The 22,223-nt window shown below is 30.0% G+C and overlaps 1 protein-coding gene across 1 annotated transcript; it reads left to right on the plus strand.

Moving 5' to 3' along the window:
- Window positions 1-6,431: 6,431 nt before the first annotated feature.
- On the plus strand, window positions 6,432-8,135 carry LOC131629571 (protein ANTAGONIST OF LIKE HETEROCHROMATIN PROTEIN 1-like). The gene has a single exon (XM_058900351.1). It carries the CDS (start codon window positions 6,492-6,494, stop codon window positions 7,950-7,952), a length of 1,461 nt encoding a protein of 486 aa, XP_058756334.1. The 5' UTR covers window positions 6,432-6,491; the 3' UTR covers window positions 7,953-8,135.
- Window positions 8,136-22,223: the final 14,088 nt, after the last annotated feature.

Raw genomic sequence — 22,223 nt, forward strand, 5'->3', positions numbered from 1 at the left:
GATTTTAGAAAAAATTTAGTGAAAAATTACCAACCAAGTATAAAGAGATAAGATTGTGACGGCAATGGATAGTGTATTAATTCAAGTAGGGCAGATTTAACAACAACACTAAAGGTAATTAAACGCGATTGATGTTTTGAACATAGATCTTTTGAACATTGAAGATTGTGAACATAGATTCATAAATTAATAATAAGAGCACTGCTATATATCGCGAAAGAAGATCTCGCGAATATCCCGAACATATTTGGCATACAGAACATGCATTGGTTTTGTAAACGTAGTTGTCATAAAAAATTATTAAAATGGATAGGTAATCTTTGTCACCCGAGTCCATAGTTACGTTTTCAACTAAATTTGTCTCAAATCCTATCCTTCCCCATTCTCGGAATTCTGCTATTGTTTGAACTAAACTTGGTTTTTTGTTCTTTATTTTTTTCCTTTCATTGTAAGAAAATCTTACCTTTTTCTTCTTGAAGAGCCACGTATATTTTTGACCACTCAATTGCATTTACAATGACTTAATCTCCATCAATAACCATTACAATAATCTTAACACAACATCATTTCTCTAAGTAATCTTCAAGTATTACTTATTTCCATACAAGAGACCACTTTTGAGACATCGGCTGATAAATTTGTATTATTAGATGTTAGTTCTTTATGTTTTAGGATTTACATTAATTTTAGTAAAACAAATATTGCAGCATTATGTTATATAAGATATATTATCTTGATAAAAAGAATAGGTTAATCAAGATGTCATATGTTACAAAGGAACATGTTGAGATGAATATTTCATCATCTGGAGCAACATGTCAGACAATATGTCCTATGCTGGAGTCGTTCGATATTGTGGCTGTTATGGATTGGGCTGATTGGATAGGTTTGGATTTTGACTTATGCAGAATATTATAGGAATAATGTGCAAATCTTCCGGGGTTGATTAGTTGGACTGAAAGATTCAAGTCAGAATCAGGAAGTATATTCACTTTCTAAATATGGAAATAATTTAGGAAGATTTGATTGAAGACCTATTTTTATGCAGAATATTTTGCAGATTTGTAGCAGTTAATATGTTGTGATTTTGAATCCTAAATCCAGTTGGGAAAAGGTTATAAATAGAAGCATTGTAACCTATAAACTGCACGGGTCCAAGATGTAGAATTACTAGGACTTTCTCGTTTGTACCACTCTCTATGAGGGTTGGTTGTCACTCGATCTGTGAGTTGGAATATTTGTTCTTTGAATTGTAAGGTTTTTTTATCTCTCTTAAGTTGTGAAGCATATAGTTTATTATTGTTCTTGGAGGAAGCTTTTAAGCAACTATGAGTATTGTTCTTAGTCAAAAGTCTTGGCTAAGTATTTATTAGTTAAGTGAGTCTTAATCGTGTATTGTTTATAATTGACAATTATGGTCAATGAACGTCAATATCAGTAACGTGGGTCGTTAGTGTGAGACATCACTGCGGTGATTGGAAGTGAGAGGGGTTCTCTTATATAGGAGGTTCTTAGGTAGAAGTTGCACTAGATAGCGATTAAGTGACGAGTTGTAAACCTGAGGTTGTTTAGCTTCGAATTGATACTACTAATAGTGGAATTCCTTCTTGGCTTAGTATCCCCCAGATTAAGTGTTGTTGTACACTGAACTGGGTTAACAATTCGGTGTGTTCAATTACTTTTCAGCATTATTTTAATTCATGAATATATGTCTGTTGAATGATATGTCAGATCAGATGTCCCAACAAATCATAGGACATCTCGAGTCTGAAGGTCATAATTTCAATTGGTATCAGAGCAGCGCATCTTGTTCTATATCTGGGTGAGACTCAAGGAAGATACTTTCTGGCGAAACGGACAGGGAAAAAGAACTTAATGATCAAATTCATGAAGAACAAGGAATACAAACATGTGTATGACAAAAGAAAAAATGTGGAGATGTGTTTCTACAATAAGAAGATAATATTCTCCATAATGTAGCATAGAGTGTTGGCAAGGACACATGTCTCCGACAAGATATCAAGACATATCTGAGAGAGGTTGGGAGAATTTATTTTTCTCCACAACACGTCTGTTGGTTCCTGTGCTAGAGGTATTCAGTGTGAAAACCTTTGGTTGAATTGAGGCCAACAGGACAGTGCAGGAGTTACTAAGGTGCATCCAAAAGTCTCTGAAGAATTTGTGTTCCTGAAGGAGCTTCGCTGCTTGCTTTGAAGGACTTTTGTTGTACAGAGATCAAAAGATAAGTCTCAGTTTTTCCATCCAAGGGAAAAAAAACTTCTGGTTCCTGTAAAAGGTCTGAAGATTGTTGGGCCATGCAAAGATGTCATGTATAATGTTGTAACATTCATCTGACTGGGTGAAAGTATTGTGTTCCTCAATAGTGATGTGTACAGACTCCACTAGTCCTACATATTTTATTCTGCTGCACCTCTGGTAGTTGAGGGATGAGAAATTGGAGATGATATTGTAATAGCTCCAGAACTAAGCTCAACCTTGTGCTCTATGAGAAAGGACATGATGTTCGGTCAGATGTTGGGACATGATGTTAGCAGGTATGCAGATCCCTTGTGAGATATAGATGCTTTGGGTGTAAAACAAGTGTGTAATAGAAATTTATGTTTGGAACCTACTCTTGATTTGGAAGAGGAGGCATCTCGGCTATATCTAATATGTTTATTCATAAAACATGTCTTAGATAGGTGGGTTAGTTGAATGATGATCAATCTATTGACTATTTCTTGGTTCAGTTTGTTTCTGATCCAAAGGAGGAGGAGTGCAAAGGTTCTACTCTAGCATCTAGTAGAGTTTTGCTATCTCAGCCAAGGGTCTTGCATATGAAGGACAAACTCATTAGTCAAGAAGACTTTCTCTATCATCTGGAAGATCAAAGTAACCAGCTATGTGATCTTAATCAATTTGAACAGGTTCCGATGGAGTTGGAAGAAAAAGGGTGTGTAGGTAGGCATTGACCATAGTTTGTACTACTATTAAAGAGTGGGGTGATTGATTCCCAAGATATTCCTAATGCCAATTATCTAAGACAGAGCGGGATAACTGCCATCAAGCAGCCCCTTTAGAGCGAGGGCCTTCCGAGACCCATGCTATCAAGAAGAAGAGCCTTGAGCTAAATCATTGACCTTGCGCCTGCTTTGATTAGGACATTGCCGCATCACATCTCAAAGAGGGTCTAACTCTTTCCGGCTTAGCCGAACTTATCACCTGGAGTGACTGGAGGATATTATGATTCAAGTGGTGAAGAAAAATTCCTAGTCTGGAGTTGGAGTTGCTTGAAGATATATCAGATATAGTATTGAGTCATAACAGAATGATACAGATATGATATAATAAATTAGATAATAATATAATATAATTGCGGTATGATAACACTTATCATACCATGGTGAATTTCATTGTCATTGTTAGAGGATAGCGGTAACTTTAATGGTGAATTGTAATATAGATTTGAGGCTTCTTAGATTTTGATTATGTGACTAAAAAATATCTCATGATTTTGATTATGTGACTATATCTCCGATAAGTTATTGTTTAAAGGGTATTTCTATTTATTTATTTTTGACAGGGGGTATTTCTATTTGAATATCTATTTTTCAATAGGTGTTTTTTTATATTGAAAAAGGATAAAGTTTTGAAAAAATAAATTTTAGCTACATCACAATAGTTTTTATTTTATTTTATTTTATATTTTAAAAATTAAGATTTTTAGTGAGATGTTTTCATCAAGTTAGATATGATGAAGATGTTGATGAATAGGGATAAGATATGAATGAAGAAGCAGGACATGGATGGTGACAATGATGATTAATTGTTAAAATTATTTTATAAATATTTGTAAATTGTATAATTGTTTTATAAATAAAATTATGTTTAGTAAATAATTTTAAACTACATGGAAAATTGGAAATTGTTAATAACAAAATGATATTGGACATGTCATCTTTCTTGTGCCAACTATTAAAAAAAGACACTTCATCAAATTTTTTCAAGAGAAAATAGAAAGGGAATCAAAATTGTTTAAAAATAAAAGAGGGTGTTTAATTGTGTAAATAGATTAAAATGAGAAATAAAAATGTAATTTAGTCTATTTTATTTTAATTTATATAAATTGATTACATGTGCCATAAAAGCACATGTTATGAAACTTATAAATAAATAATTTATGTTGAAAAAATAATAAAATATCCTTTTTCAAAAAAAAAATAATAATAATAAAAAAATATCTTTTTTTCAAAAAAAAATAATAATAAATTGACTATATATTTTTAACGAATTCAATTCATAATTTTTAAAATAAATATTTTTATTTAGTTCTTAACATGTATATGCTAATAATGTTAGCATTATCCTTAAACTAATTATTCGAGATTTTAACTAGAGATCTATATTGTAAAAAAAATCCAAAAAATTTAATATAAAGCACATATAAGAAAGGAGTATTTTTAATAATGCGACAGTCTTCTTTGGTAATTTAACAAAGTTATTTATTTTTTTACAGTAAAAGTCAAGTATGTTAAAATGTTAAGTCATAAAAAATCTGTAAATTTTGAAAAGCAGCACATCAATATTAATGTAGTAATATATTTTAGATATTCATTATTCTGTAAAAGTAAACGGTGAAATATGATAGATTATTTGTATAAAGTTCATTTTCATTGTTGGGAGTTGGGATAAAGTAATTAAACGCATCAATTTTATCATTATCATGCATACGGGATGGCAAACGGGCATGAATGTCTTGTTTAGACCTGTCTTATAAAAGTCCAGAAAAAATAAGATGTGGCGGACGTATTTAAGAATGCGGGTTTAAAATCTTACTCCACCCTACAAAAAAGTGAGGACAAGAAAGGTCCGCGGATATTAAACTTTTTAGGCTTAAAAATAATAAATTGTATGAAAAAGCGCATGCCCGCAAAAACCTGCAAAAAATGAGATAGGTCGAGACAGACACATTAAAGAGAGCGGACCTAAAATCTTGTCTCGTCCTAAAAAAATATGGATTAAGTGGACTTTCCCCGGACCTAAAATCTTGTCTCATCTCAAAAAAAATATGGATTAAATAGACTTTCCCCACGAGTCGGACCTGGTTTTCCACCCCTAATTGGCATCTCAATCAATTTGTTCATCATTCTTAATAATTAAGCGTTATTTTTTAGAGAAATATTTTGAATTTTTTAATATCAAAAATTTAATTTACTTCTTTATTTTTTTCAATTTATATAATAACTTTAATATTAAAATGATTATTTTTTAAATTCAAATATAATTATGGTCTTTCTATTTTGGACGTGCTTTTATATATATATATATATATATATATATATATATATATATATATATATATATATATATATATATATATATATATTATTTTTAAATATATTTTTTATAAAAAAAATTTAAATGGTTAATACTTACCAAATTGATATTTTTTGAAAAATTCTCTATGTAATTCTTTTTAATTCCTTTCTGCTATATAAAGATTTTTCTGTTTTGACGTCTCAAAAAATTAAATCATCAAAAATAATGATATGATATAGGTTCAACGTTTTAAAAATCGGACCGATCAATATCAAACTAATGAAGTATTAAATTTGTTAACAATTCGTATTGTTTTACAAATTTAATTTTAAAAAAGAATTATTTCATGTTTGGGTTAAAATATTTACCACATATAATAAAATATAATGTAACATAATTAATAATATATATAAAAAAATAATTAATCTACTTTTAATATAGAAAAAAAGGGCATAAAAAATAAAAAATTCTTATATTTATATAGTAAAAACACAGTAGAATCTATTATCATAAATGCATCTTAAACTTAATTAATTAAAGTTAAATTTAAAATAAATAAATAAATATTAAAATGAAAAAAGTGAATAGATTTTTATTGTAAGTCAATATTTTATATTAAAATAATACATAGAATATTTATCTTAGGAAAAATGAAATACTTGTATAAAGTCATCTTAATTGATAATTGAGCTGAAACATCCCATTATAAATATGCAACCATTGTCGTATTGTTATACATCTAAAAAAAATTGGCTTCTGGTTGATTAGTTTAATGGCTTTGGTTTATTGTTTTATTGTTGCTACTTGGCACTTATTTGGGCACTCTCTTTGTTAAATCCCAACAAAGAGTGTTGTTGTTGATTCCCTAGTTGACCGAAGCTTCTGACACATTTCTCTTCTATTTCCATCGTTTTTCGTATTATTCAAACGCGTTGCGTTGAGAACAACCAAAACGAGATAAATAACACGTTTATTATCTTTTCCCTAAACACTCTTCACTGTTCACTTCTCTCTTCTTCTTAGTCATAGTCAGCGTCAAACCTACCGCGTGCGTTCACACGCTTCCGCACCTTTCCCTTTCATCTCTCACTCATATAAACCCATTTCACACTTTTTTGTTTCTCAACTCACCAAATTCTTCACCGTTCACATTCTCTTTTTTTCAACTTTACATGGAAATCACATTTCCTACACTAGAAGATTTCTCATTCTTGTTCCCAGAAATGGATCCCAATGTAAACTCTAAGAAAAGAAGTCACCCTGAAAGTTCACAGACTCAATGGAATAACAACAACAACAGTAACATTTTCAATGATGATGATACTAATAGTAATACATTAAACGATATCCTGAATTCTCTTATTCAATTCGACAAACAAATTCCAAAACAGGAACAGTACCAGCAACAACAACCACCACGTACACAACCAACGCCAATGATGAAATATAATTCAAATGAGATGATTTTAGATTTCGACCAGGTTGTTACAAAGAAAGCGCGTCGCTCAGACGCGACTGCCATTGCAACTGCAACTGCAAATATAACTAACACCGCAACTACTTCTTCCATAGTGGGCCCACAGAGACGGTTATGGGTAAAAGACCGTTCAAAACACTGGTGGCAAACCTGCAGCAGTCCTGATTTTCCGGAAGAAGAGTTCCGGAGATGTTTCCGGATGAGCAAATCAACGTTCGAGTTTATTTGCCGCGAACTCGATTCAGTTGTTACGAAGAAAAACACGATGCTCCGAGAGGCGATTCCGGTGCGGCAGAGGGTGGCGGTTTGTATTTGGAGACTTGCAACTGGTGATCCTCTTAGGCTTGTTTCGAAACGGTTTGGATTGGGGATATCCACTTGTCATAAACTGGTGCTGGAGGTTTGTTCTGCAATTAAGAAAGTTCTAATGCCGAAATTTATTAGTTGGCCTGATGAGCAAAACATGAAGTTAATTAAACAAGAGTATGAGTCTCTTTCTGGAGTGCCGAATGTTGGTGGTTCAATGTATACTACTCATATTCCGATAATTGCGCCGAAGTCGAATGTGAATTCTTATTTTAATAAGAGACACACTCAGAGGAATCAGAAAACTTCTTACTCTGTTACTGTCCAAGGTGTGGTTGATACTAGAGGGATTTTTACCGATGTTTGCATTGGTTGGCCTGGTTCTTATCCAGATGATCAAGTTTTGGAGAAATCCGTTTTGTATCAGAGAGTTATGAGAGGGAATTTGAAGGATGTTTGGGTTGTGGGAAACTCTGGATTTCCTTTGATGGATGGGATTTTGGTTCCTTATACACATCAGAATCTGACATGGACGCAGCATGCTTTTAATGAGAAAGTTGGGGATATTCAGAAGGTCTGTAAAGACGCGTTTGCGAAAGTGAAAGGTAGGTGGTCTTGTTTGCAGAAGAGGACAGAGGTGAAGATTGAGGATTTGCCTGGTGTTCTTGGTGCTTGTTGTGTTTTGCATAATATTTGTGAAATGAGGAATGAGAAGATGGATCCTGAGTGGAGTTTTGAGCTGTTTGATGATGAGATGGTGGCGGAGAATGGTGTTCGGTCTGCTGCTGCTGCTCAGGCTAGAGATAATATTGCTCATGATTTGTTGCATCGCGGCCGGGCCGGGAAGTAGGTTGATTTTTTCTGTTATGTCATGAGTCATGACCATGATCATGATGATGAACAAGATTGTAACATTAGTGATGGATTATGTCATGTTGATTGTTAGTTCAGTATAAGTTTATAGATTGAGAGAGATTTTTTATACAAAATTACATAAAATGAATGAAACAGTTGAATTTTGTTTGATTAAAAACTTTTGGTTTTTGTTTATTTGTTAGTACTATAATTTTGAGTTTGTGATCCTTGGATGTCTGGTTAAAAGTAGTAAAATTGATTTTTATTCTTTAAAATAGGTACTGTGGTTATGTTTTGTTTTGTTGTGTCCCATAATGTTAGGACAAGGTAAGGGTATTTCTTGAAATTCATGTCTATTTCCCTTATAAAAAATTGCACTTAGATGATAAAGGTCAATGAGTTGGTTTTTGAGATGAAGAATAACGGTGGAATATATTTATCCTGATTACTGTCTGGGAATTTGAAAGCTAACATAGCACGAAAGGTATTGGAGAAGTATATGAAGCTAAATGGAAAAGCCACAAAGTCTACTATTTGCACGAAGAGAGAATAATTTTTTAGCATGACAAATGTAGGTGGTCCTACTCCTATCCTATGCACATGGACGGTGGACCATTTGTAAAAATTTAGTAGTCATTTAGACTCTAGGTCCTAATCTTTATTCAAAATGTACCCAAAAAATTTCAAAATGGTAAGGATCTACTTATTAATTGAAAGATTTTTAATTTTCTTATTAGATGTCGGGCCTTGTGATCAACTACTTTAATTGATCAATTCTACTGTCTATTAGTAAGGTCTATTTAAAGGTAGAATAAAATTTTGTATATATTTATTTAGGAATGTCAAAAGGGCGTGTCTGTTCCATTTAGACTCGTTCCGCAAGAAAACGGGACGAACATTGCTGAGAGTGCAAGATTAAAAGCTTGCGAGTCTTGCGGAAAAATGAAGGTGGACGACGCAGGCTCGCAAGTACGATACCTTTTAAGTCTAAAAACTACAAAAAAAAATATATAAAAAAAGTCGGTTAAAAATGGGATGAGTGAGACTGACTTATTAGATGGTGCAAACTTAAAATTTTGTTTCGCGGCGCAAAAAAGTGAGAAAAATAGGCCTGTTCGACAAGTTGAATTCTTATAATCCAACACATAAATTGTTAACACCCGATTTCGAATCTGGAAAAAAAATATTGAATTGAGATTTTAAAAGATTTTATAAATTATGATAGTTTGTTGGTATTTAGTCAAAACTTTTATATAATTTAAATAAATTTTGTAATATTTAATTATTACAAAATTATTGAATTGAGATTTTAAAAGATTTTATAAATTATGATAGTTTGTTGGTATTTAGTCAAGACTTTTATATAATTTAAATAAATTTTGTAATATTCAATTAATACTATTACGATTATGAGTGAGTGAGATAGTTCAACTTATATTATTAATGAGTTAAATGAATGAATGTAAGTAATTGGTTTTTGGATGAGTTCAATCATTGAATGTGACAAATGTTTAGCTTTATATATCAATCTAAGTGAATTATTGATGTTTATAAATGAACAACTTTAAAATAAAAAAATACAACCATGACTATTTTTTCAAAATAATAAAATTAGTTGATTTTCAATTAAAATTTATCATGACTTAAAAAATATTTAAAAATTATGCATATCTCAGGTCATATATCTAATTAAATCTAATTCGGATTAGATCTCATAAAAGAAACTATGAAGTCTTTATCCGTGGTGGTTTTATTAGATATTCAAGTGAAATTTTTTTATATTGGGTCTTTAAGAAAAGTGGTTCTCGTAATGTAGTATTGAAAGAATTATGCACGTTGAGAATCATCATTCAAATGGATATTGATCTCTAATCTCAAGTGAGTTATCTTCAAGATGTATTCTAACATGATCATAAATATGGTAAATTTTGTAGTAGCGTCAAACATATTCACTCTACCCTTTCATCACCTCCTCCAACAAATTTATTTAGGACTCTTATTGGAATTAACCTCAATTTTATAAATAATCTAGATCAATCTTGACGAACAAGAATCATTCTTTCGGATTGATTATGTCTTTCGTTCTTCACTCTTCACTTGAGTGTTTCAATCTCTCCTTGATTGCAAAATGATTCAACTGCGTAATAATTATGAGAGAAGATAAATTAGCAGAGAAAAGAGAAAGAGAGAAAGATGAAAACAGTCTGGGGTAAATAAACTTTTGAAAACAAAATCAATCGGTTTTCCAAATGATAATAACCAGATGTTTTATCAAAGTTTGCGCGCGAAAGTTTGTAGAGCGAAAATGTGAAATTATACTCAATTGCCAATTATTCAGTAACAACTCAAATCACTTTACAAATATCGTAATGTATAGATGAAGAAACATAACATATGCAATTGAATTAATTGGATAAGTCACGAGATGTGGTTAAACAATTAATCAACAAGGTGAATTCTAAAAGCACGATATTTCTCAGATTTCAATCACCACTAAAGATCTTGATTGGTTTCTAATTCCAATAAAACCTAAGCTTATCAAATAAATCACTATTACCAAAATTTAAACCTAAGTATGCATGTTCTACGAAATTCAAATTTAAGAGTAAGGGATAGAGAGATGACACTGGGATTTACAATGGTTCGACTTTGTCGTCATCGCGTGAGTCTACGTCCACTTTAATAGTTGTTCCTTTTTGTTTTAGAAAATATCTAGAGAGTGTATACAATCACCAATCCACAACAATGTTGGAGAAAATAACAAATAAAATCTTCAATTTGGATCTTGACTTGTATATGGCTAAAGTGTCAAACTCTTCTGCGCAATCTTTACTCAATCAATGTTTCTAATCTTCCAATATCACTAATTCTACTCCAAGCCTTCGTGTGTAGCAATCAACCCCTTGATCCTACCAATCCCTTGAGCTGTGAATTGTCTGAAGATGTAGAAAGAACTCCGCCTTCCACGTAGTTACTACTAAGGCAATTCTGGAGAGAATACCTTCTTTTCACTAGAATTTATCAGCACCAATGACAACAACCCCAATCTTGCAAGAACTTGAAAACCCTTTATCCAATCTTCGAGAATGATTAGTTTCAAGACCGCGTCTCCCTCAATCAATTAACAATCACTCATGATTAAGAAATGAAATTGAAAAGAAGTTAAAGATGAAGGAATTTCAATGCAAGAGTTTTAAGAGGGGTGGTTGCTTTATCACATGATTTCACAAATGAATATGAAGATATTATATGAACAAATTATGACAAAGGCTTATATATGTGCTTGAGATGAAGCACAATATACATAACCATTAACATCCAACAATAACCCACACTCATACGAAGATAACCAAACCACACAACAACAACAACCTTCATACACCCATCATTTACAATAACAAACACAATACACTCTATCCTAGTAACCAATACACTACACATTCCAAACACCACAACAACATACAAATTTCACTTATCAAACACCCCACCAACTAACACACTACACATATCAAACATCTTTTCTTCCATCCCTTGACTACACACATATCCCTCATCTAAACTTTTATTATTCCAAACCCCAACAAAATTACCAAACCACATCATACCTTCAAAATCCATCAACTTCCAATGAATCAGAATGCTCTATCTCATCCATAACAATGACCAACCAAAATACAAACACATAGGCCCCTACTGAATTTAATACAAATTTTGATTTAGAGGATTTTGAATCATTTAGACTTCATTCAAATGAATTCCCATTTTTTATACATATTGTGATCAACCTACACCTTTAGCTCATCCTTTGCCTCCTACAACACAATATAATCGTGATTTTTGTGAGCGAATTAGTCGTCATGTGGAACTGGTAGTCACTATGATGAAAAAGAAAATTAATTTGATTTTTAAATTGTCATATTGTAACATTTCAAGAGCTAGCACCGAGATGCATGCTTTTTTCCCATTATAATAGGTTTGCATCAAGTTTTAAACCTAAGCCCCCTACATTTTTACCTAAATTTTGGATGTACTCAAAAAACACATCCAAGAGCTAGCACACAGATGCATGCTTTTTGCAGATGATATAGTGCTACTTGGAGAGTCAATGGAGGATTTAAATGAGAGGTTGGAGACTTGGATACGAACTTTAGAAACATATGGTTTTCGCTTAACTAAAAGTAAGACGAAGTATATGGAACTTTTTGGTATTTAATCAAAACTTTTATAAAATTTAAATAAATTTTGTAATATTCAATTATTACTATTACAATTATGAATGAGTGAAATAGTTCAACTTATCTATTAATTAAGTTAAATGAATGTAAGTGGTTGGTTTTTGGATGAGTTTAATCCCTGCAACAATTGTTTAAATTTATATATTAATCTAAGCAAACTCTTGATATTTATAAATGAACAACTTTAAAATAAAAAATACAATCATAACTATTTTTTCAAAATAATAAAATTAGTTGATTTTCAATTAAAATGTATAATAACTTTAATATATATATATATATATATATATATATATATATATATATATATATATATATATATATATATATATATATATATATATATATATATATATATATATATATTCAAAAAATCAACGTATCTTAGACCATATATCTAACTAAATCTAATTCCGGTCAAATCTCATAAAAGAAATTATGAAGTCTTTACGCGTATTGGTTTTATTAGATATTCAAATTGATTTTTTTTATATTGGTTTTTTAAGAAATGTGGTTCTCGTAATGTAATGTTGAAAGAATTATGCACGTTGAGATTGATTATTCAAATGGATATTGATCTCTAACTTCAAGTGAGTTGTCTTCAAAATGTATGCTAACATAAATCATAAACATGGTAAATTTTTTAGTAGCATAAAAAAATATTCACCGTACCCTTTCATCATCTCCTCCAACAAACTTATTTGACTCTCGATGGTTCAATCTATTAGGTAATATGGACCATTGAATCATTGAAATTAGGCTGTCACTTTCTTTTATTGAGGAAGTGAACCCATTGAATCATTGTGCCAAATTTGAAAAACTGTCGAATAGCAAAGTTAGGGAAGACAAGGTTACTACTATGGTTTGCAACAATGTGGTATGTGTGGTCTAAGAAAAATAGAGTTCTTTTTGAAGGTGGTTTTTGTGTTCTAGATAAACTAATCAATGATGTCAATGTTGTGTTATGGGTCTGGTTTGTGATAGAAGTTAAAGATAAAACTCATAGATGTTTTTATGATTGGTGGAAAACCCCTTTGATTTTATTGAATGTAATCTAATTATTGTGTAAGGGCTTTGAGTACCCCTTATCCTCTTAATATATATCATTTGCTTATTAAAAAAAAATATAATATGGACAATGAGTGTCTTTTTTTTTATAGTTCTAAACTATGATTTTTTTTTTACCTTGTTAAGTGTAGTATTATGTATGGCTAGTGTAACTCATCAATAATATATTTTTTATTCTATAAACAATATCTAAGAATAAATCTTTCAAATCAAAAGATGCATTAAAATATGAAAGAGTAAATATCAAGTCTTTAATCTTTTAAGATTGTATTTAGATTATAATTAAACGATTAAATCCTCCGAATCAATTTATAAACAAAAAAACACTCATTCTTTTTGTTACAAATTATAAGAAAAAAACATCAATTCTATTTTAATTAATTATTTTATTTTAAAAAATTCATCTTTTTCAAAATAAAGTTAAATATAAATTGTATTTAATTTAGTTTAGTTTCTCTTTTATTTTTTTTATAAACAATAACTAATCAAAATTGATTTTATATCTTCTCATAAAATATATTTAAAAAAACAAATTGTTTTTTAATAAATATAAAATTTTAATTTCTTTCTTACAAAATTAGTACGGAATACGAGTAACACAAGTTTATCTATGTCTATATAAAAGGAAGATCAAGTTGTAATGGATTTATTTCTTTTCTTTCAATTTTACCTTTGATATAAATTGTATATATAGTTTACACTGATCTCTCCTATTAAACCAATCAAATAATTAGCCCTATTTGTGTTAAAATGATTTAGATTTTATTTTTACTATATATAAAAGAGATATTAACTTTTGATATAACTTTTTTCTTCAAGATTTATCATTTTCATAAAATAACTTTTTTTACAATTTTACCGGTTTTTAAAAGTTATATATTTATAAATATAAACAACTTATTATCCTTAATTCATAAATATAAATAAATAATTATGTCAAAAACTGAATTATATCAACAATTTTCATTTATTTAACTCAACTAATAAAATATAAATTGAGATATCCCATTCACCCTGTTTTATCATTTTTAATTTGCTATAATAATTGAATTTTAAACAGAAGCAGCAGGGCAATTTAATTTTCGAAAATAATTAATTTTTGTATTTTTGAAAAATTGGATTTTTTATTTTAAAAAAATAACTTTTTTATTTTTGAAAAAGACCGACTTTTTTACTTTGGGGACGAATAGATTTATTTTATTTTTGAAAAAAATCGACTTTTCTAAATATAAATCAGATTTTGCTCTGTTTTGGATTATGATTTGTGTTATTTAGTGCTGCGGGTTATACTCCAATATGTTTATGGTATTCTGAATTGTTAATTAGTCAATTTAGTTCCTTGTTTAGCTATTTGAAACGAGTTTATTGAAATTTGATTATGGTGATTTGAGGTGTGCGTTATTTTTCTTTTGGTAAATTAAACTTTTCTTCAACTACGAAGTATATTTTGATGATTTATTTAACAAAGTAACATGATATTTTGGCTATGCTTTTGAAAGAACTTATTTGTATCTGAAACCTGATTTCAGCTGATTTTACAAGCTCATCCATGTAGCTTTCTGTCCTAAATTGACTTTTCTAATTTTTCCCAAAAAAATCGATTTTTTTTTTAATTTCAAAAAAATGACTTTTTTATTTTATTTTAAAACAAATCAATTTTTTTAATTTAAAAAAATCAATTTAAAAACTAAAATAACAAATTGTTCGGAGTTAATTTGAGATTAATTAATTGCTTAACAGTTCGGTTCTTGAACCATTAATAAAATATAAGATTGGTTCACTAACCATAAATAATGGTTTGGTTATTTTAACTTCAGTTCAATAGAGTTCGCCGGTTCGGTTTGGTTCATGGTGTTTTTGAACAACCCTACCCAAAATGAGACTGCAGCTCCTTATGACAATTCATTAATAAAATTGATATGTTTAAACCAAGGATATTGAAGAACTCCACTACTACAAAAAATACATTCCACCTCAAACGCAAAATGCATTTAACCTCGGCTACAGAAACGAGTGCGTCATAAAAAGTTGTTACTTTACCCCTCGGTTAATCAAAACCGATGGGTTAAGTTATCCGTTCAAGGGTTCGAACCCCAACCTCTGCATTTTATTATTTTCAAAACTAGTGCATCATACATCTCGGTTTATTAATAAAACCAGGGGGTAAGATAGTTTTTTTATAAAAAAAAACTTATTAAATTGTTTACACAGAATATTAATAAATTAATTTGTTCACAAACTACATTGTTTACCCGGAATATTACATTATTTACACATAATATTAAAAAAAAAATCCTGAAGATCTTATTTTAGATCTTTAAATCATTAAATTTTGGGTAGATTAAATATTGGGTGTCATATATTCTTTATGGCTTTTTATGCATTTGTTTATGATATAAAATAAAACAAAAAAGTTAGATAAATAAATGATTTTCTACTCAAATAAATATTTAAGAACACAAACTTTAAATCCAAATAATTTTCTGCTCTTACAACCCTCAAGAGAACTTTTCATGGAAAATACCATTGCAAACCTTAAAGTGGTGGATGTAGATAGTTTCAAGCACTTCATGTTTCATTATCAATTTTTAGTTTCAGAATGCTTTTATAATGAAAGTTTTTTATGTTTCATGAAGATCACTAATGGTAGTTTCTTGAGCGTTGATACTCATGAAATAGACGACAAATATTTGTTTAAGGACAGTGATCAATATCTTCAATAATCATGCATAATTATCCCCTCAGTTTTGACAAAAATAGAGGTAAAGTATATTTACCTCTCATTTTCAGTAAAAAAATTGAGGTGAATAGGTTTTTTTAAAGCATTACATTGTTTACACGTAATATTAAAATATATTGATTACAACAAATTCAGATTCGTCATTGTCGTCGTTATTCTTGGAGAACAACAAATTCAGATTTTGTTGTATATAGTATGCATCCAACTTATAATAAGTTATTGAAGGTTGGTCTCCCTTCTTTGTTTAACTTGAAGCAAAGATGTTTTTTTTTCTGCACTTGCAATTCATTATAGAGAACTTTTCCAACATTTTTTAACTTGAAGCAAAGATTTCATTATCTTAAGCAAATGCATTCACAAGAAAGAGAACAAAATATATAATGGTGGATGTAATAGTTTGTTATAAATTGATGTTTTGGCAATATCCTGAGTGTTGTTCCTTAATGAATGTAGGATAGAGATTCGTTATTGTAGCTGTGTAACAAGATCCCTCGGTTTTGTTAAAAAAATTGAGGGGAAAAGTATTTTTCTTTTTTAATTATAAAAATCAAAGGGATAAATCATTTAGTTTACACTTATAAAGAAATAAAAATATAAACTACAATAGATGGGATTTTGAAGTATATCTTAAATTGTTTTTTCCCTCGGTTATATAAAAAATTAGGGGAATAAGTGGCTTTTATTTTAAAAAATAAAATAAAATATGGCGTGCCTTGACACTATACCTCAGTTTTTGTTGGGTGAGGTGAAAGCTTTATTCTGAAATGTATTATTTATAGTAGTGCTCGTTCTCGGTCAATTAGAGCATGATCCAAACATTTCTATTTTCTATATTAATCATCAAGATAGAAAAAAAATTGTTTAAAAATGAGTGGTTGAACATAACGATACTACAATTGTGGTGCACATAAGCACGTTTTATATGCTAATCAATGTCAATTTTAAATTTGTGCACTTAGGTACTTTCAATGTTAAGAATTACTTTATTTTTTGAATTTTGTTTAACCATTTAGGTACATGCATCGTGTATATATAGAATCAACAAAATAAATATTTATGCATTCTTGGACCCATATAGTACGCGACTTACTCGAATCATCAAAATGCGATTGAATCATACTAATCATCACGATTAAGAGATTGGAATAATTTTTGTTATTTAGCACCATTTATCTCGTGATTTATTTTAAAATTGTGGTTTCTCTTATATTTAGTTTTCATATTTTATCAGTTACTAATTATGCCCCTGTTCGTTCAATGGTCACTTGCAATTCATTATCATTTGTTCTCAGCATAATATGGTAATTATGTTATGTTCCTTATCCAAAACAACTTGAACTAAAGATGAAATGTATAGTTTATACGTGAATTGTATTTTACGAGACTTTTAAGAATATTTTCTTTGACTTTGTAATTATCTTAGCGTGTAATGTGTAAATTGTTTTTAATATATAGAGTTGTGGATGGAAACAACATGTTGCAGAAGTTAGAAAAAAGCCCAAATTTTATATCCCTTTGATAAGTGTATTATTTGTGACATTCATTTATATATAATTACATAATTGTTGTGTGTATTATTATTTAATATATAAAATAAATCTGTATACGAGGAAACAATTTGGAGGATACGAATGTGGATATTATATCATGAAACACGTGATAAATATTATCTCTGTCCGCATTGTTGATTCATGGGAGTAGGTACTATATATTTATAATAACATATTAATGATTTTTATCTCATAAAAGTTTGTTATTATTTCAAATCAAGTGATCTTACTATTCACATCAGAAGCCTTTAAAAATGTTCGTACATGTGGGCGGGCATCCCGCTTCAATGAGATTTATAGGCCAAAGTGACACTGATTTTGTAAAAATATTTGCAATATATTAATTTTGATGTAAATAATATTTAAATTTGTTTAACATTTTTTTGGCAGTAAATGGAAGTCATTGGTGCTTATATATAATGTATAGTTTTCTTACAAATTTTTGTGCATATGTTGGCGCATATATATTTTCTGTTATGGTAGAGATTATGTATAAAATACAATAATTAAAAATGATTTGGTATATATGTAAAATTAAATAAAAATATTTTTAAAATAATAAAGGAATTCACTATGGTTGTATCAGCCAATACCATGGTGAAATGTGGCGCGTCAACTATTTTATACTTGTGATTTGACTGGGAATTGAATTCATAACCTAACCACATTTTCCCACAGTTGATAGCCATGACCGTGGTGAAATGTGGCATGCTACCTAATTTTTCACCACATCAACTAAGGGTGTACATGGGCTGAGTTGGATCGGGTTTGACCTAACCTGTTACCCAACCCGTTTAAACTTTAACGAGTTGGATTTATCGTCCAACTCACAATTTAACAGTCAAAACTGACTCGAACTGACTCATTCCTATACGGGTTGGATTTCACATGTTGTGTTTCCAACATAAAAAAATTGATAATTTTTTCAATTTTAAATTTTTTTAACACAATTCAATACAATTACATTAATTTTGAAAACTTAAATTGGATAAAACACATCATACAATGTTTAATAAAAGTTTGTCTATATTGCACAACACTTGATAATAGTACAAAATTCCACAAGACACATTATTTCCATAAAATACGTAAGTTAGAAATGATACAAAAGAAAATGTGAAGCAACACTTAATCTCAAAATTACGTAAGTTTATTGGTCAATGGTGAAATCACTATTTCAACTCCGATGAAATATACTTTTGTATTAATACGACCGTTAAATATTTATGGCCAATTTTACTTATATTTTTCTGACTTTTCGTCTTTCTCATGTGATTAGTTTGTCTTCCTTCTATCTCAATATACTAATCTATTATTTTTACTAATGTTGCACGAATATATTCATATATTCTTAGCCAACTTTACTCTCATGTTGACTTTTTACCGTCCAAGAATCACTCGTCATTGATCTTACAACAGTACATACAAAACTCCTTTTAATTTAAGTTATACATTTTATCAACTTAAGTATTCTTTATTTATTTTATAGTTTTCCGCCATACATTTATCACCTGACTCGATGTATGATATTATCTTAAACTTTCAAACAAATAAAATTATAAGTTTCTAATCAAGTCTATAAATGAATTTTCAAAAAGAAAATATTGCTTGTGGAAATTCATGGGTTCATTTTTTTAATTTTCCCCTAGCAATTCTAGGGTTCATTTTTTGTTTTTGATTTTGTCTCTCATCAACATATTAATCATCAATATATTAACAATTAGATTTTTAACTATTAATATTTCACTAAAATATCCTTTTAAACACGCTATATACAAAATTTTATCCGAACAATATATATCTGATATCTTGTACATAGTAAACCACATACCTAGTTAAAATATTTTGATGATAGTGGTGCACCACTTAAATGCAAAATGAACCTATTGTATTTTTTGACAATTTGAGTAAATAGAATGGTATTAAAACTATTATATATATAATCACTCATTTAATGCATTTTAGTGAATTTATAACAAGCTCATTTATTTTATAGTTCTGGATATTGTATATAATCATTTAGGTTAGTTTAATGTGTACATGGTTTAATCTACCATATTAGCAACTTGTGATATATTTATTAAATACTTTCTTTACTTAATGAAATGATATCTATTTTAAATTGATCAAATTCAAAACATACAAGTGATGGAAATGCATAAACACATCTAAGAAATCACATTAGCATATCTAAGCCATAATCAAATTTCACATATCCAACACTAGTGTTTTGATTCATAATGAGGAAGGTATAAAACATGACTAAAGAACTTAAGTACAAGCTAATTAATACAATATATGAGTAAAATATAAGTAACATAGTTAAGCATGACCAAAAGTGCATGTGATCTCTAGGTGTTGCAAAACCTTGATTAAACATTGGAATATATTATATCACTTCGTACTTATGTTATTATTTTTCTTATTTTATGTATAAGGATAAGATAGTTGTATAGTTTTAGCAGGTTATTATTGGGCTTCATCAAACTTGTATATATACTGAACCATTGTACTATTTCTCAGTAAGTAGAACAATAATTTTTCTTCCATCTTATTTGATGTTCCTTTTTTCTCTCTTTGCTGCGTTTATGTTATTTAGTTACAGAACTTCAACCATTATCAACATGGTATTAGAGCTTCAAAAGCTCTGGTAGTCATTGTTCTTTTGCGATCTGCTTCCCAAGTATTCTTCTCTTGTTTAATCTTTTCTCCGATCATATTTCTATTTTCTTTTGCTTCTTCAGCGGCGAACCAGAGCTACAAAGATTTCACAACCAACTCTACAAATCCATATTATCTTCATTTAAACGAGAATCCATCACTCGTCCTCGTCACGCCACCACTCAATGATAAAAATTACCATATATGGGCTCGATCGATCCAAATAGTGTTAATCTCCAAGAACAAGTATAAATTCATTGATAGAACCTTAACTAAACCACCAATCTCAAATCATATGTACGCACTATGGATTCGTTGCAACACTGTGGTTCTTGTGTGGATTCAACGGTCAATTTCAGAGTATATAGCTAAATATGTTTTGTGGATTAATAATGTAGTTGGCATATGGCAGAACCTGCAGATTAGGTTTTCTCACGATGATACATTTCTAACATTCAAGAAGATCTGTACAAGTTTCGTCAAGGTACTCTCAATGTCTCTAACTATTTCACTCAGCTGAAAGTAACGTGGGATGAATTATAGAATTATCGACCAATTTCTTGATGTTCTTACGCTATATCTTGTTCTTGTGGTGCCATTGCTTTTATCAAGATGTATAGGGAACAAGACTATGTTATACGGTTTCTCAAGGGATTAACTGAGAAGTTTGCTCACTCAAAATCTCAAATTAAGACGATGAATCCTTTGCTCGATAATAACAAGGATTTCTCACTTGTTATTCAACAAGAACGAGAAATGGATAGTTTGGCATATGGTGTTATTCCTTCTGCAGGCTCAATTGAAGAAATCTCTGCCTTGCAAGTTCAAACACATGAAGGAAATTATACTACTAAGTAGGGTACCAATCCCTCTCGTACTAGGAATCAAGGTTTTAATGCTCTAAAAGGCAACAATAGAGTTTATGCTCATAGTGGCCATACGAATCACACACTAGAAACATGCTTCATTAAGCATGGATACCCACCAGGTTATAGGAGCAAAGCCAAGACTCAAGGGACTTCATCATCTCATAAAACTGCCCATAATGCATCCAACACTTCTCTTCAAGGTTCAACTTCACCTTCATTTGGTTTTACTAAAGAGCAGTATGACAACATCTTAGCTTTATTTCAACAATCCAAGCCTAACCCTACTGTCAACTCAGTTCTTACTTCACCATTTATCATGATCTCTCACTCGACCAATGTGAATGGTAAGAACCCCCATCTTTAGATTCCTGATACTGGATATATTGATCACTTCTGTTTTGATTTATCATCGTTAATTATAAGTAAAAAACATAGTTCCCATACATGTTAGTCTCCCTGATGGTTCACAGGTTGTAGCATCTATTTTTGTTACAATTTCCATATCTCCCTCCATCACTCTTTACAATGTATTTTATGTTCCTAGTTTTCATGTCAACCTTATCTCTTTAGCTAAACTTGTTAATTACAATCATTGTTTTGTTTAATGCAGTGATAATACTTGCCACATTATGCATAATCATTCCAAGGAAATGATTGGTATAACTAGCTTGCATATATGACTTCACGTTCTTGACTCCATAGCCTCTAATTCTTCTGCTAATGATTCTTGTAATTCTGTTTCTCAAAATTCTTGTAATTTGTGGCATTTAAGACTAGAACACATATCAAACATAAGTTTACACACTATTTCAAAGTTTTTTCCTTTCATTACTTGCAATAATGATAATGTACCATGTGACTCTTGTCACTTTGCTAAACGAAGAAAACTTCCCTTTCCTAATAGTGTATCTCAATCTGTTGTTCCTTTCAATATTCTACATGTTGACCTATGGGGTCCTTTTTCACCATTTCCACTTTAGCACATAAGTACTTTTTAACCCTTGTTGATGATTACACAAGACATACATGGGTTATTTTTCTTAAAACTAAAGAGCAAACTAAAAACAACCTTATCAATTTCATAGCCTATATAGAAAATCAATTTCAAATTACCCTTAAGTGTTTAAGATCGGATAATGGCAC

Source organism: Vicia villosa, linkage group LG1, assembly GCF_029867415.1.
Source record: "Vicia villosa cultivar HV-30 ecotype Madison, WI linkage group LG1, Vvil1.0, whole genome shotgun sequence".
In the NCBI taxonomy this organism is placed as follows: domain Eukaryota; kingdom Viridiplantae; phylum Streptophyta; class Magnoliopsida; order Fabales; family Fabaceae; genus Vicia; species Vicia villosa.

What these genes read in the sequence shown, in the direction of transcription:
- LOC131629571 (XM_058900351.1), top strand. Translation starts at nt 6,492, where the DNA reads ATGGAAATCACATTTCCTACACTAGAAGATTTCTCATTCTTGTTCCCA.